General features: G+C 40.0%; 1 protein-coding gene across 1 annotated transcript; it reads right to left on the bottom strand.

Moving 5' to 3' along the window:
* Nucleotides 1-654: 654 nt before the first annotated feature.
* Nucleotides 655-4117, bottom strand: LOC149502862 (uncharacterized). Its single transcript, XM_089728418.1, has one exon. It carries the CDS (start codon nucleotides 3748-3750, stop codon nucleotides 847-849), a length of 2904 nt encoding a protein of 967 aa, XP_089584544.1. The 5' UTR covers nucleotides 3751-4117; the 3' UTR covers nucleotides 655-846.
* Between the last annotated feature and the right edge of the window lie 11430 nt (nucleotides 4118-15547).

Raw genomic sequence — 15547 nt, 5'->3', positions numbered from 1 at the left:
TATAAAAATATAGTCTAATAAAACAGATACAGGTCATTGTTATATTGATATCACTTAGCGAACAGAGGTAAGAACTACAATTGATATTGTACAACTTTTGATTGATACATCTATATTGATACAACTTTTCACTTCGGCTCACAAAGCGGGGGGCAATAAAAGTTCAATGGAATATTCCGAGTCGTTCTCTGGCTTGAGCCGCTAACAAGTATATAGGAAAACTGCGGGGAAAGATCAAATGAAAGCACATGCCAGCAATTCATAATATCCGCAACTGTATATTTGTTTTGCTTTTCCTCTATTTGCTGGTCAACGTGAAAACAAAATTATGAGCGACGGAATCCACTCAAAAGTTTCGTTTGAGGTTTACTTTATTTGGAACATGTGTTTTTTTTGTACACGTGGATGGGCATTCAGGCTTTGGGCATATCTGGCATGAATCTATAGGACTGCATAGTGAATACCGCTATCTACAAAGAGATAATTTCAAAATCATATTTTTTGAGATTTTTATTTATTTATTTATTCATAGCTTCATATACTATAAAGTATAAAGGTTGACTTAATGTCATAGGCATTCTCTAACACTCTACCTTAGGGGAGTGCAGAGATGAACCTTGGTAGGTGTAGTGTGAAGGTGATATTACTTAAATATAAGTTTTTGTGTTGTCCAGCTGGAGCACTGGGTATGAATACTCCAGAGGGTCCCACAAACAAGTTCGAAAAGGAATGGTAGCGAGCGAGGTGCGGACGTATTCTCGTGTGTATGCTTCGGTGGTTGCGGGTGAACTGTCGGCGCCAGTAAAGGCGCACGCGCGGCTTGCCAAAAGGAAAGCCCCTCGGTCGCTACTCTTTGATTCGCGCCGGGAACCGACAACGAGAGTCCCTGATTGGTCGCGGCGCGCGATCAGACGCGGCTGCCGACGCGGCAGGCCTTAGGGTTGCTATATACTCCCCCTCTAGTCCTGGAGAACGTCCTCGCTCCTGGACTAGGACATTAACAGCCTTAGCTGGGCGTCCACGTTTCCTCTTAGGAATCACAGATTTGGGTAAGGAGCCTTTGTTACCGTGGTAACAGGTAAGGTCTTGGGTATGGTATTTCCCTAATATAATATCAGGCGGTTTCTTCGAAGGATTTAAACAGTATGGGAGTACTGATATTGGTGTATGCTCACCTGTTTCGTTGCGATGCTCTGCAAACGGAGTTGGACCTCCCCCTGCTCTGAAGATGTGTGCGTGCCTGTCCAGTACATCGGCGAGCGCTTGCCGCTCAGCTGGCGTAAGGTGAGTACCTTCGTCATCTCTAAGGATCTCTGTAGCGGCGCAGGAAACTTTGCGCGACTTAGGTTCGAAACACAGATTATACTTTACCATCGCATCATCACTGAAGAACCAAACCTCCTTTTTGAAGTCGATTACTACTCCAGCTGCGGTAATAAAATCTATTCCTAATAACGTTTCATTATTGGTGGATTCAGGAAATATGAGGAATGGAGTGGAAATAATTGTCGTCTCTAGGCGTACATCGAGTGTGGTGGTAAAAACGTCCATAATGCGCACCACACCGTCGGCAAGTCTGACTCGTTGAGAGGAAACGCGGAGAGGATGGTTGTTCTGCTGGAGGAGAGCGTATAGCGTATGACCCGCGATGCAGTGTTTTGCAGCTGTGTCTATTAAAGCGGTGCCGTCAAAACCCAGTATATTTATGTTAAAAATCGGCCGTACGTCACGACCAATAGGGGGTCCCATAAGATCGTCATCTCCGCCGCAACCATAAAAACAATCAAATCCCATTACATCACGCTTATTCCCATATTTCGGAAAATTCGGGTTTATCCCGTTTTTATCACAATAATTTTCAAATAATGGTATACAAATCTTACTGTCGCCCGGACATCTTTGATGAACAAAATTTGAATCCTCTGCGACCGCGCAGGTTAATGTTTGACATTGCCCGTTTGTATTGGCATTGCGGCAAAGATGTCCGTCGACGCTAGAAAACATATCCAAATTATTATTTTTGTTGAAAAAAAAATTATCATTTTTACGTTCGGCAACCAAAGAGTTAACATTTTTAGTTGTGACGGCTGAAGGGTTAACATGAGTAATGTTTTCGCTCGGACTATCATTATTTTGGCTATCGTCACTCGATCGATTACATGTTATGCATTTCGTGTTGCATGCAGTGATATTGTGGTTCTTTTCTCGAGAAGAACCTGGGCGATCAATACGAGGTCGATCGGAATTATCACTGTTATCAATAACCTTAAACCGCGAACGATTTGAATTACGGGCAGCAAAATTATAATTTTGTGGAATTCGCCGCTGTTTATATTGTGTGTAGGTATCAGTGCATGCATCACTATTTGGCAAAATAGGTATAAATGTTTTATGCACTAAATTAGAACTATGAATACGGTCTTTTACTGATTTGTCGTTTTCAAATTTAAAACACACTTTTGAATCGACACAATAAAATGACTGATCACTTTTAACTTCACTTTCACTAGATTTTGAATGAGTTTTATTTTTAAATAAGTTAGTATGAGATTGATCACCTTGTTTTGAATCTAACTTACGACACTGGTTCTTCTCGTGACCGAAGAAATGGCAATACGAACATTTCGGGCGTCGCTTCCTTTCGACGGAGTCAAATACACGCGGCGTTCCGGGAACAAGCGGCGGCTGCGTCGCGGGCTCGTGGCCGGGGGCGGCGCCGCTCGGAGCGCACGCGGCCGTGCGCGCTGCTACTGCTGGCGGAGGGCGGGTGCGTCCGGTGCCGGTCGTCGACTCGTATGGTTTTCTTGCTAATTCTCCCGTCGGTCTTGAGGCATCGTGCTCGTAGCGAAGTTCGTCCGTCGCGTCTTCAATTTGGCGCGCTCTTTGCAGGAGCACGTCGAATGAACTTATTTCGTCGCGGCGAAGTCTCTCCCGTACGCGGCGGCTGAGGAGTCCGTAGATCATGTCCAGCTGGACTTTCTCGCTTAGGTCGCCGGCAGGTAGCTTCGCGAGAAGAGCACGCGTCGCAGCGGTGAATCGGTCCGTTCTTTCATCGTTTTGTTGACCTCGTTTGAATAGTTGAGCGTATATACGGTGCGGAGGTCTGCGATCACCGAAAGCGTCTCGTAGGGCTGAGACGGCATCGCACCACGAAGATGTGGAGGACTTCACACCCAGCCACCAGACGGCAGCGTCGCCGCACAACATCATGGACAATCCCCGGACGGCGTTCTCATCCGAGATGTCGGAGCAGTCGCGATACGCCTCAGCCGCATCCAGGAAGGCATCAAGCGACTCACCTGCAGTCCCACTAAAGCGCGCGGTACATCGGGCGAAGTTCGCGTGTGCATGTGATGCGGGCACTGGTGTTGATGTGTTGTGCCGTAGCTTTTCAAATAATGATTTCAAAACCTCTGTTTGGCTCCGCTGTAGTGCCTCTACTATTGTTGACACGTGCTCGCTGGAGAAGGTGGCTTCGGCGGGGGCCACGTGGCTGTCGCCGGATCGGTTGTGGTGATTGGAGCGCGAGGCGTCAGCAGCGCCGATTTCGCAGGCGGGAGACGCGCTCGTAGATGCTTCTCGAAAGGACTTGTAGATTGTGCGCGAGGCGTCGCCGGCGCCATTTTCTTGGGCGGCGGACGCGCTCGGGGAGACCGATCGCGGGACGCGGACAGACGACGGGTCCGTTGCATCATCATCCCTGCGATTTCGGCTAGCACGGTTATCACTTCGAGTGTTCACCATGACCATGAGTTCACAATTGTATTGGCAAAACCGGTACGATTCGTCGACTCACCGCTAGATTTTCCTTACCACGTTGAGGCGCCAGTTTTGTGTTGTCCAGCTGGAGCACTGGGTATGAATACTCCAGAGGGTCCCACAAACAAGTTCGAAAAGGAATGGTAGCGAGCGAGGTGCGGACGTATTCTCGTGTGTATGCTTCGGTGGTTGCGGGTGAACTGTCGGCGCCAGTAAAGGCGCACGCGCGGCTTGCCAAAAGGAAAGCCCCTCGGTCGCTACTCTTTGATTCGCGCCGGGAACCGACAACGAGAGTCCCTGATTGGTCGCGGCGCGCGATCAGACGCGGCTGCCGACGCGGCAGGCCTTAGGGTTGCTATAAAGTGTATATATAACATACATAATATTTATAGATACAAATACTCGTACTTAAATAAATATATATACATAAATATATAAATATATATACATATCATAAATATATATACATATAAAAACACATAAACAAATATTATCAATTGGATGACTCTGCTAACTCTCTGAGAACTATTCGCATATAAAGAAGAATAATTTGCCACGTTTTTGCTAAGTCGGCTTCTTGTATAATTATTCTGATGGAAAATTTATGATCTTCTCACTCTCAATTTAAATTTTCTAGCTTTACTCAGAATCTGATGACAATGCAAGAAGATGGACTTGAAGCTGAATACTATATTGCATACTTTCGTTTAAAATCCTTCTTACAGTGCCCGGCGATAAATATTGCTCATCGATCTTTGGAAAGAGACAATCGGCTAATTTCAGCTTCGTAGAGTGCTATCTCTGTCGCACACTACCTATGTGACGTTTGTCGGTTGTTGTTCAAGTTGGGTGTGCATTATTAGTGTTTCGTGCGACAGAGATACAGTTTTACGAAGCTGAAATTAGTCGATTTGCTCCTTCCAAAGGTCCTGCGCAATATTTGAAGTGAATTTTTTTGAAGTCGTCGTGGCCTAACGGATAAGACGTCCGATGCATTCGTGCTGAGCGATGCACCGGTGTTCGAATCTCAGGCGGGTACCAATTTTCTAATGAAATACGTACTCAACAAATGTTCACGATTGACTTCCACGGTGAAGGAATAACATTGTGTAATAAAAATGAAACCCGCAAAATTATAATTTGCGTAATTACTGGTGGTAGGACCTCTTGTGAGTCCGCGCGGGTGGGTACCACCACCCTGTCTATTTCTGCCGTGAAGCAGTAATGCATTTCGGTTTAAAGGGCGGGGAAGCCGTTGTAACTATACTGAGACCTTAGAACTGATATCGCAAGGTGGGTGGCGCATTTACGTCGTAGATGTCTATGGGCTCCAGTAACCACTTAATACCGGGTGGGCTGTAAGCTCGTCCACCCATCTAATGGTAGCATTCCGATGTTGACTTACTGCTTAGTATGAATTTATATCCTGTGGGCGTGGCTAGCAAGCGACCATGGTCGCGCGACGCTACTGCTACTGGAGCAGTGCCGCCGCGCGACCCGCCACGTTGTAGGTCAAAATGGCGTCGTTTTCCACACATGATGACGAATTATTAATAGATGTAGTGTCTAAAAACCACCTATATACGATTCGACACTCCGCTCATATCGAGATAATGTTATTCGAGGCAATATTTGGGAAGAAATTGGCAAAACTCTTGTTTCCGAAAGCGAGGCAAACAAAATGTGTGTATCATCTGTATAGCTCTTCTCTTCCTAGTTGCGGACAAATTGTCCGACACAATTGTACTAAGCACTAGAACACAACTGTATACAATAAAAACTACGGGCTGACTGGCCGCCGGTCGCGGTCGCTGACATCGGAATGCTACTGGTCGTCAAGCGACAGGCGACCACGGTCGCGGTCGCTAGTCGCGGTCGCCTGTCGCCCTGGTCGCCAACATCGGAACACTATTTTTTTTAAGAAAAAAAAAAGCAATAACTAAATGAACAGGAGTTTTATTTTGTTCATTTAATCCGCTAAAGTACTGCCATTGTTATCATGCTAGTGAAATTCTTGGAAAACTGATGCTACGTTAGATAATACCTTAAAAATGTCATAGCGTTGTTGAATCGATTTTTTATAGTTCCATTCAATAAAAAACGTTGTATATATCTTGAACTCCTTCTAAACGACTGAATCGATTTTAATGATCTTTTTGTGAGTGTTCTACTGTGGGTCTGGGAATGGTTTGATAATTGAATATTGCAATAAAATTTTTGTGTTCTATATTTACAAAACAACTGATAATTGTTCAAAAAAAAAAACTTGTTCAAAGAAGTTTAAAATTTTCGCATTTAAGACGTGTTTACAGGACAACGTTTATCCGGTGCGCTATTAAAATATTATCAACATTTCTGTTGAAAATAATAAAACTTTATTTGGTTAGTATCATTACAATGAAAGTTTGAAAGTCACGATAAAGTTATAAACGGATCCAAATTGGGATCGGTATAGGGAGAAACGAAACTATCTTTAAATTTCGAAGGTTTCACCCAATTTCTCAAGTCTAAAACAATGAAGAAACAAAGTAATAAAATAACTAACTTTTGCAAATAAAAAGTTGTTCTACGATTGACTTGCGACAAACGTCTTAGATTCAAAGCTAAGATCGGACGATGTAACAATATTAGTCTGGTTTGACTATTAATCAGGAGAATGTCTACGCGACGTCGACTTTTTTTTTATTGCCCTCGTGGGCAGACGAGCATACGGCCCACCTGATGGTGTGTGGTTACCGTCGCCCATGGACTTCAGCAATGCCAGGGGCAGAGCCAAGCCGCTGCCTACCGCTTAAATACTCTCCACAAGCCTCGTTTGAAGAAGGACATGTCATAGCGCTCGGGAAACACCGTGGAGGGGAGCTCATTCCATAGACAGACTCTTTATATTGTGGCCATTTTTCTATCCTATGACGCAAGGTCTTTGAGAGCTCAAAACAGTATCCTGAGGGTACTCTCGTCGGCGCCTTGGTATACTCCAAATTCGGAAATCCACGAGTATACTCAGCCCACTATGTGGACCGCTTGACAGTTCACCTAAACCCATTGTCCAGTTCGCTCTTGCAGCCAAATCCGATTAGAAGACTCAAGAGAGTCGATGTACCCTACTAAGGTGAGACGGAGCATTGGCTCTGCCCCTCCTAACCATAACCTCTCGCAACTCACTGGCGGTAGGACCTCTTGTGAGTCGGCACGGGTAGGTACCACTGCCCTGCCTATTTCTGCCGTGAAGCGGTAATGCGTTTCGGTTTGAAGGATGGGGCAGCCGTTGTAACTATACTGAGACGTTAGAACTTATATCTGTATATAAGGTGGGCGGCGCATTTACGTTGTAAATGTCTATGGGCTCCAGTAAAAACTTAACCCACCCATCTAAGCAATAAAAAAAACTGATTATAGTCTTGGCGACTGATAGGTGTTAAAGTAGCAAAAAAAAAAACAATCTCTATTGCTCGTAATAAACAGTTGTTGTTGTTGTAGTCCTAGGGTACCCCGCTGGTACATAGGGCCCTCACAAGTTGTCTCCACTTTACCCTATCTTGCGCTTGCTCCTTGACATCACTCCAGGTCACGTTGGCAGTCCTCATTTCATTCTCCACGGTGCGTCGCCAAGTGTGTACAGGCCGACCAGGTCTTCTGCCAAGCGGTTGCCACTCAAGCGCGATTGATGCTGCGTTGACTGCGCCGCTGCGCCGTAGAGTGTGTCCTATCCAGCGCCATTTCCGATGAGCAATGTCTTGCGCGATGGGATTTTGGTCACATTTAATCCAAAGGTCTTTATTAGAGATAGTGACTGGCTAGAATATGCGGAGTACCTCGAGCACTTATTTACAAATACGAATACTAATAATACTAGTAATAAATAGTGAGTGTCCTAAATTAGTTTCTTAATTTCCCCCCGAATTCTTAAACTTATAGTTCCTAATTAAATTTTTTTGGCCGCTGCCTTCCACTGAAGAGTCTTTTCATACGACTTCCATTCTGTTCGACGACGTATGCACCATTCTCTTTAATTTTACTTGACCTTAATTTTTGAGTGAAATCAGAACATGTCGGACTAGGATTCGTTATAAATCAATCCGGATTACAAGGCAAATAATTTGAGTCACGTAACTCCATAAAAACTCCATGCTCTCAGCGGAACTCTTGCCTGGCGGCGCCCTAAAAGCGAAGGCTTGAAGATAAAATTTTATAGGGCCAACAGTTTAGTTGAAGCCGTAAAATATTGCACTCACATTTACTTGTTAGTTTTATTGTTGAGAGCTTCGAAAATGCAGCAATGACATCAAAATTATTATTATTTTTATTTTTATTTTTTATTATTGCTTAGATGGGTGGACAAGTGGTTACTGGAGCCCATAGATATTTACAACTTAAATGTGCCACCCACCTTGAGATATAAATTCTAAGATCTCAGTATAGTTACAACGGCTGCCCCACCCTTCAAACCGAAACGCATTACTACTTCACGGCAGAAATAGGCAGGGTGGTGGTACCTACCCGCGCGGACTCACAACAGGTCCTACCACCAGTAAAAAATTATTATTTCCGTGATGTGTTAATTATGAGCGTGTTATGGTATACGAGCTTATTGTGAATCCTCACAGGTGCTTTCCCCGTGCTATCTGTTTCTCCCAAGCCAGTCAAATTTTAAGTGCCGATCAGAATTGATGGAACAGCAGTTATCTATACTAATATATAAATCTACAGTGGTTTTTACGGATGTTCCGTTATAACTACTGAACCGTGCATCCGATTGACTTGAAACTTGGTATCCGTGTAGAAAATACCTACATATACTTAATGGATAGGCTAATATTTATATGAGTGTTGGACTCCCTAATAATAATGACAATAAATAAGAATGTTAATTTTAAATGCCCAGCGAAGCGGACGAGTACCTACGGCTAGTACAATATAATTCTGACTGATATCGCATGGCACTTATAGCGTACATACACGTACAAACAAATAAAGAAAAGAAATAAAACTGTAATATTTTTATCTAATAATTATTTCATAAAAAAATTAATAACATTTGGACCGACGCTAGTAGTCTAAGAAGACTTCTTCAGTGGAAGATGTCCTCTTTTTAATACGCTTTTATTAGCTTCAGACGTATGTATGTTAGTAAAGGAATCTTTGAATATGATTTTGGCCCCCTTCAAAACGTCGGATTAACTCGAAATTTGGAATACTTATTAAGGACCGTTGACAAATCAATATTAAAAAAAATATTAAAAAAATTGAAATTTAACTAAGAAATGTAAAATTGATAATATTATCCTGAAAAGCACCCTACGCTTTTTTACAATAAAATATTTTTTTCCCACACTCTTTTAATTTAAATTTATTAAAATTTATTTTCAATTTTTCAGTTGGATTTTCTATAAAAGCGTATTTTGTTAGTTTTTCTAAACTATTATTTATTAACACGCAATACTGACATGATAAGTGACGTATCCATCATCAGAAGCCATTCGCCTTATTAATGTAAGGTCAGGTATTCCATATGAAATTCCGTCAACGTAATAACAGAGCTAGAAGGATGGACAGAAAGATAATTTCCCGGGGGAGGTGGGGTCCGATGTCTTCGCATGCCACAGTATGTAATTACTATCTGTAAACAAGACGAAATTGTTTTATCTCCGACCTGACTCCGATGGTACGCGATATTGGATCCGTTTTGTTTGCTTTCCTTCATGATTTCTATACATTTTGATGGACAGCGAAGAATTTTATTAAAGTTCTTTCATTAATTAATGCCAATCTCTGACACGCAGCGATTTATTATGAATACACTCCATTTAGTTGGTGATCGCAAGATAGACTTCCGCTGAAGTTCCAATGACAACTTTTGAATTTTTTAATTGAAGCCCCGTGAAAAGATAAGGGCATTACTTTATGAAGTAAAAACGAAATCGGGAGATTTTATCGATTTTTATAATTCTTGGCATAAGATATATGAGCACATATAGGTTCTTTATACATGCTATAAAGCAGCTATTTATTTAGACTAGAGGTCCCGCATTAGTCGAAATTCGACTATAATTAATTGGAATTGTAAGTTTGTACACTATTATGATTGTATTTTATACTTCTATAATCACAAATTTCGCCAAGACTACACTATAAAAAATATTAACAAAGACAAATAATATTTAATCTATTCTCAATTTGACAACAGATGTCAAGAACAAAAGTTTGACAATAAATAGTATGCATGCGTGTGTGCGTCAAATACATGGTATGTAGTGTGTGTAATGTTTTCTTTATTGATTTAATGTATCTTTTATGCATTATTTAAAAAAAATATTGGCATTGTGCACTCCTTCTCTATATTCTCTATAAGTGTGGAAATTTTCATACTCCTCCGTCCGCGCAATTTTCGTAAAAAGGGATACAAAGTTTTTGCTTCACGTATTAATATATAACTAGTCAGGTCATAAATATTGTCACACAGTAAAAACTTTTCTTTTAGAATGCTGGCCACAAAAAAGTTTATTGAATTCGAAATTCGAATTGTTCATGAAAATAAAAATGTATACTTTTAGAATTTTACTAATTTTTTAAATATGGAGTGGACGCTTAAAGAAGACCGTGTTGCAGTTATTGCGTTGCATCGTTGCGGTTACGCGCCAATTCAAATTTTTAACATGCTGAAAAATTTGAATATAACCAAAAGATTCGTTTATCGTACCATCAAACGATACAATGAAGACTCTAGTGTAGATGACAGGTCAAGAAGTGGTCGCCCTCGGTCTGTTAGGACTCCAGCAGTAATAAAAGCTGTGAAGGCGCGAATTCAAAGAAATCCCAAACGTAAGCAGAAACTGTTGGCCCTTCAGATGGGGTTAAGCAGAACCACGGTGAAAAGGGTGTTAAATGAAGACTTAGGGCTTCGGGCATATCGAAGAAAAACAGGACATCGTTTGAATGCTCGTCTAATGGACCTGAGACTGAAGAGATGCCGCGCTTTGTTGAAGCGGTACGCGGGAAAAAAATATCGGGAAATTCTTTTTTCGGATGAAAAATTTTTTACCGTAGAAGAGAGCTACAACAAACAAAATGATAAGGTGTACGCACACAGTAGTGAAGAAGCGAGCAACCGTATTCCGAGTGTCCAACGAGGTCATTTTCCATCCTCGCTCATGGTATGGTTGGGAGTTTCTTGTTGGGGCTTAACAGAGGTACATTTTTGTGAGAAAGGTGTAAAAACGAATGCAGTTGTGTATCAAAATACAGTCCTGACGAACCTTGTGGAACCTGTTTCTCATACCATGTTCAATAACAGGCACTGGGTATTCCAACAAGATTCGGCGCCAGCTCATAGAGCGAAGAGCACACAAGACTGGCTGGTGGCGCGTGAAATCGACTTCATCCGGCACGAAGACTGGCCCTCTTCCAGTTCAGATTTGAATCCGTTAGATTACAAGATATGGCAACACTTGGAGAAAAAGACGTGCTCAAAGCCTCATCCCAATTTGGAGTCACTCAAGACATCCTTGATTAAGGCAGCCGCCGATATTGACATGGACCTCGTTCGTGCTGCGATAGACGACTGGCCGCGCAGATTGAAGGCCTGTATTCAAAATCGCGGAGGTCATTTTGAATAAACTTTAGTGTCATAAGAATCTATGTTTTGTTAAGTTCATTTTGGTATATGAATGGTTACATAATGAATAAACTTGTTTCAATTATTTTACATTAAACATGTGACAGAATTTATGACCTGACTAGGTAGATTTGAAGGATATCCTTGATCATACGACAGCCGATATAAGAATTCAACTTACAATGCTTGATAACATTAATAAAATGATTGATTGATACAAATTATAACGTATATTTGATACACAACACAAAACAGTAACTACATATAAGCATACAAAAGCAAATCAAATTATTATTGCAAATACAAAACCACTCAAATACTGCCAGTCATCACTTAATTAATACTTCGAGTACACGTCTAGATAACTTTGCTGAAATAAATCAATTTGAAAACTCTTGAACACTCGTAACTGCTTTGCCTATATTATAAACGAAAGAGGAATGTTATTTTTGTTTGTCACTGTGTTTTTCTCCGTAACGGCGGTTTCAATGTCAATGTGACTTCATTCGTCTACAGCTCATTGCCTGGGTTGAAATTTCGTTTTAGTTACTAGTTTTATTAGCCATTAGCGGCACGCTCCGGCTGCGCTCAGGTCTTTAACAAAAATTTCAACGATATTTGATGTGGTTTTATTTTTTTAAATAAAAAACCACTTCTTGTGGCATAACTATAATAATTAGACATATGCTGTCGCGACACTTTCTGTAAATAATAATGTGTTCTACAAAGTCGTAGTACATTATGATAGAATAAATTCTATCATCAATAGTTTTCGCAGGGCACGCGTAAAGAATATTATAGGTAATTTTTTTACACCTTGGGTTACATTATTGGAGTTTTAGTAAGGATCCCTAATTTTTTTCAAAAAAGATTATATCCTATGTCACTCATGAATAGTGTAGCTTCCAAACAGTGAAAGAATTTTTCAAATCGGTTCAGTAGTTTCAGAGCCTATTCAATACAAACAAACAAACAAATCTTTCCTCTTTATAATATTAGTATAGATATTAAACTTTTTATTTACGTGGCCCGATTACGTCTGACATGGTGCTAAGACTGGCCTCCTCACAGCGCGAATGCTGCTTCCCATCTTGAGACATGAGGTCGGTATCTCAATCATAAATTTATAATAGGCGTCCGAACTCTAAAACCCGAATGTATCATAGAAATTTGGGCAGAAATGTACAACAACAAACAAATCTTTCCTCTTTATAATATTAGTAGAGATTAGTTTTATTTAGATTTCTTGGAAATTTAAAAATATGAGTCAATCTTAAAACGCAAGGATTCACAGACATAGGCTCCCTCACTCTAACGTTATTAATTCGTCTTTCAGTTCGCTTAATACATCAATTGAGTTAAAATTATTTTATACAATTTCAAGACATGCTTGCGACTTGATTCTGTACTGAAATACTGCCTCTTGACGTGTAATTAAACTTTATTATGATTTAAATTAATTATTACTAATACGACTTGAAACATTATTTGGATGTTCCGATTTGAAATTCTGTTAATAAACGTAATCTAAAAACCTTTGAAATTAGTTTCAGTAGATTTTATTTTAGCCATTATCAATTTGGCACCATATTTTGGTCATTTCCTTGGTGTATGAAGTTTACTATTTATGCAAAACAAAAAAAAGTATAAATAATTATTGTAATATGGTTAAACATAATTCGGAGTCATTTTACGTGCTTAGATGATGATGATACAACGGGGTTGATACATATTAGTGAGAAAATCATGGTCTTGTCTTCCTTCCGGTCTTGACACTTATCCGTTGTAGTATGATCCGTATGTTAATTACAATAGTAACGTCAGATAGATCGTGCTAAACAAGTTGCTAGTGCTCAAAATACATTTCATTTATTCTGTGTACATAGAAGCACTAAGTATTTTTTCTCCTACCTACGCCGAAAATTCGGTTTTCGTCCCGCTGTACAGGGGAGATAGTCTAACTTTTCCACCCTGGGTACTGACAAATGCGTATGCGCGTTAGTATTTTTTTTTATGATTGAAGGATTACTGGTGGCCCGGAGGCCTTTCCAGTTTCACCAGGACAGGTGGGCGAGCAAAGGCTCAGCCAGGAGGGGTGGGATTTGCTAACAGCTGCCCGAACGCCTCCGAAGGAGACCTAACAGCTCAAGAGCAGTTACTTCGCGAATGAATCTACTACCGGATCGGAATCGCGACCCGCTGAGAAGATCCGGCGAGAAATTCAGCGAGCTGATTCATGGGTTAGGTTGCACGTCGAACTCTTTGTCGAGTTCGACGAGTACGGTTACCGGGGTAAAAGTGAAATAAACAAAAGGCAATAAAATTTAATAGTGACGTATTAAACAAAGATGAGTTCATCAGATAGTTCTTATTCAATTAGTAGTAGTTTATTAAAAAATTAAAAAACAGTTAAATTGTTTTTTTTATGCCAACCCCCTGCCAGGGCTTCGCCCCTGGACCTCGGCTCGGTACTCCACGGGTGCTAAGTTTTTTACAATGTCGAACTTTCGTCCTGGTAGGAGAAAAAATAGTATTGGCACCGCGGGAAAAAAGTACACACACAATGTACTATACTTCTTTATGAGCAAATATAGTAGTAGGTATGTACCTTTTCTTCTCTTTTTGTAAGCCAATTTCACTATGGACGAATTTAAGTTTTATGAAACAGTTTTATTATTATTATTATTATTATTATTGGAAACCGTACGTTATTCTTTTACAAAAACACAAAATAGTAAATTCTCTTATTCTGCTCTGTTTGTATCGAAATTTTTACTAGTGCCGTTTTTCATAAAAATGCTGGGAAACATTGAAGTATTTTCATCAGATGTGTGTTCAAATCTTCGTCCGAATTTTGTTCGGAATTTGTAGCTATTTTCAAAAACATCTTTATGGTCTACACATCACAGTTGCTGTTACAGTATTATTAATAGCGATTTGGGAGTATTAGTATTTAAAACGATAATTTTATTTAATGTTGAAACAGGTTTTGCCGAAAAAAAATAATAAGAAAAATGGTCAATAATCAAACAAGACATTAAATGAATATAAAAGTTTAGGCGCTAGTTTTTTTTTTTCTATTGCTTCCAGATTTCCGGCTTAAAAGTGGAATTGACATTTTCTAATGCAATCGTGATTCAAATTCAATTCCTTTGGGCAAAATATGAACAAGATCGGATTAATATTATACCTCTGAGTATGTATGAGACATGGTTTATTAACTCAGGCAGGCATTTACCATTATTAGCGTTTATAAAATCACTAGCCGTACTCACCCGCTACGCTGGGCATTTAAAATTAACATTATTATTTATTGTCATTATTATTAGGGAGTCCAACACTCATATAAATATTAGCATATCCATTAAGTACATGTATTTTCTACATGGATACCAAGTATTTTTTTTATTGCTTCGGCGGGTGGACGAGCTCACAGCCCACCTGGTGTTAAGTGGTTACTGGAGCCCATAGACATCTATAACGTAAATAAGCCACCCACTTTGAAATATGAGTTCTAAGGTCTCACTATAGTTACAACGGCTGCCCCGTCCTTCAGACCGAAACGCATTACTGCTTCACGACAGAAATAGGCAGGTGGTGGTACCTACCCGTGCGGACTCACAAGAGGTCCTACCACCAGTAGTTCTTGTAAGTTTGAATCGGATGCATGGTTCAGTAGTTATAACGGAATGTCCGTAAAAACCACTGTAGATTCATATATTAGTAGTATAGATTATTAACATTTATAAAAGCAACGCTGTCAATCTGTTTAGACCAGTGATTCTCAACCTTTTTTTTTGTTGCGGCACATATTTAACGATTTTAAAATTTGGCGGCACACAAAAAAAATATATTTACTTACTACAACACACTGCATAAATAGTTTATCAAAAAATTTTAATATACGAAATAAACTACAATATACTATAATTTTTTTTTTGTGTATTTAAATATATTATATTCATGTTTAAAATATTTTTCTTTTAAAATGATATAATTTAATAATATTAACATTATTATATTATATTAGCAAAATTTGGCGACACACTTTTGAAATTTGGCTTCACACAAAAGTGCCGCGGAACAGTGGTTGAGTATCACTGGTTTAGACTATAAATTCATTACGGACATCTCAAATACATCTACGTATTACGGACAACTGAGAAACGTCCC

Source organism: Bombyx mandarina, chromosome 06 (assembly GCF_030267445.1).
Source record: "Bombyx mandarina strain Sakado chromosome 06, ASM3026744v2".
NCBI lineage: Eukaryota > Metazoa > Arthropoda > Insecta > Lepidoptera > Bombycidae > Bombyx > Bombyx mandarina.
This window is presented reverse-complemented; position numbering and strand designations above follow the sequence as displayed.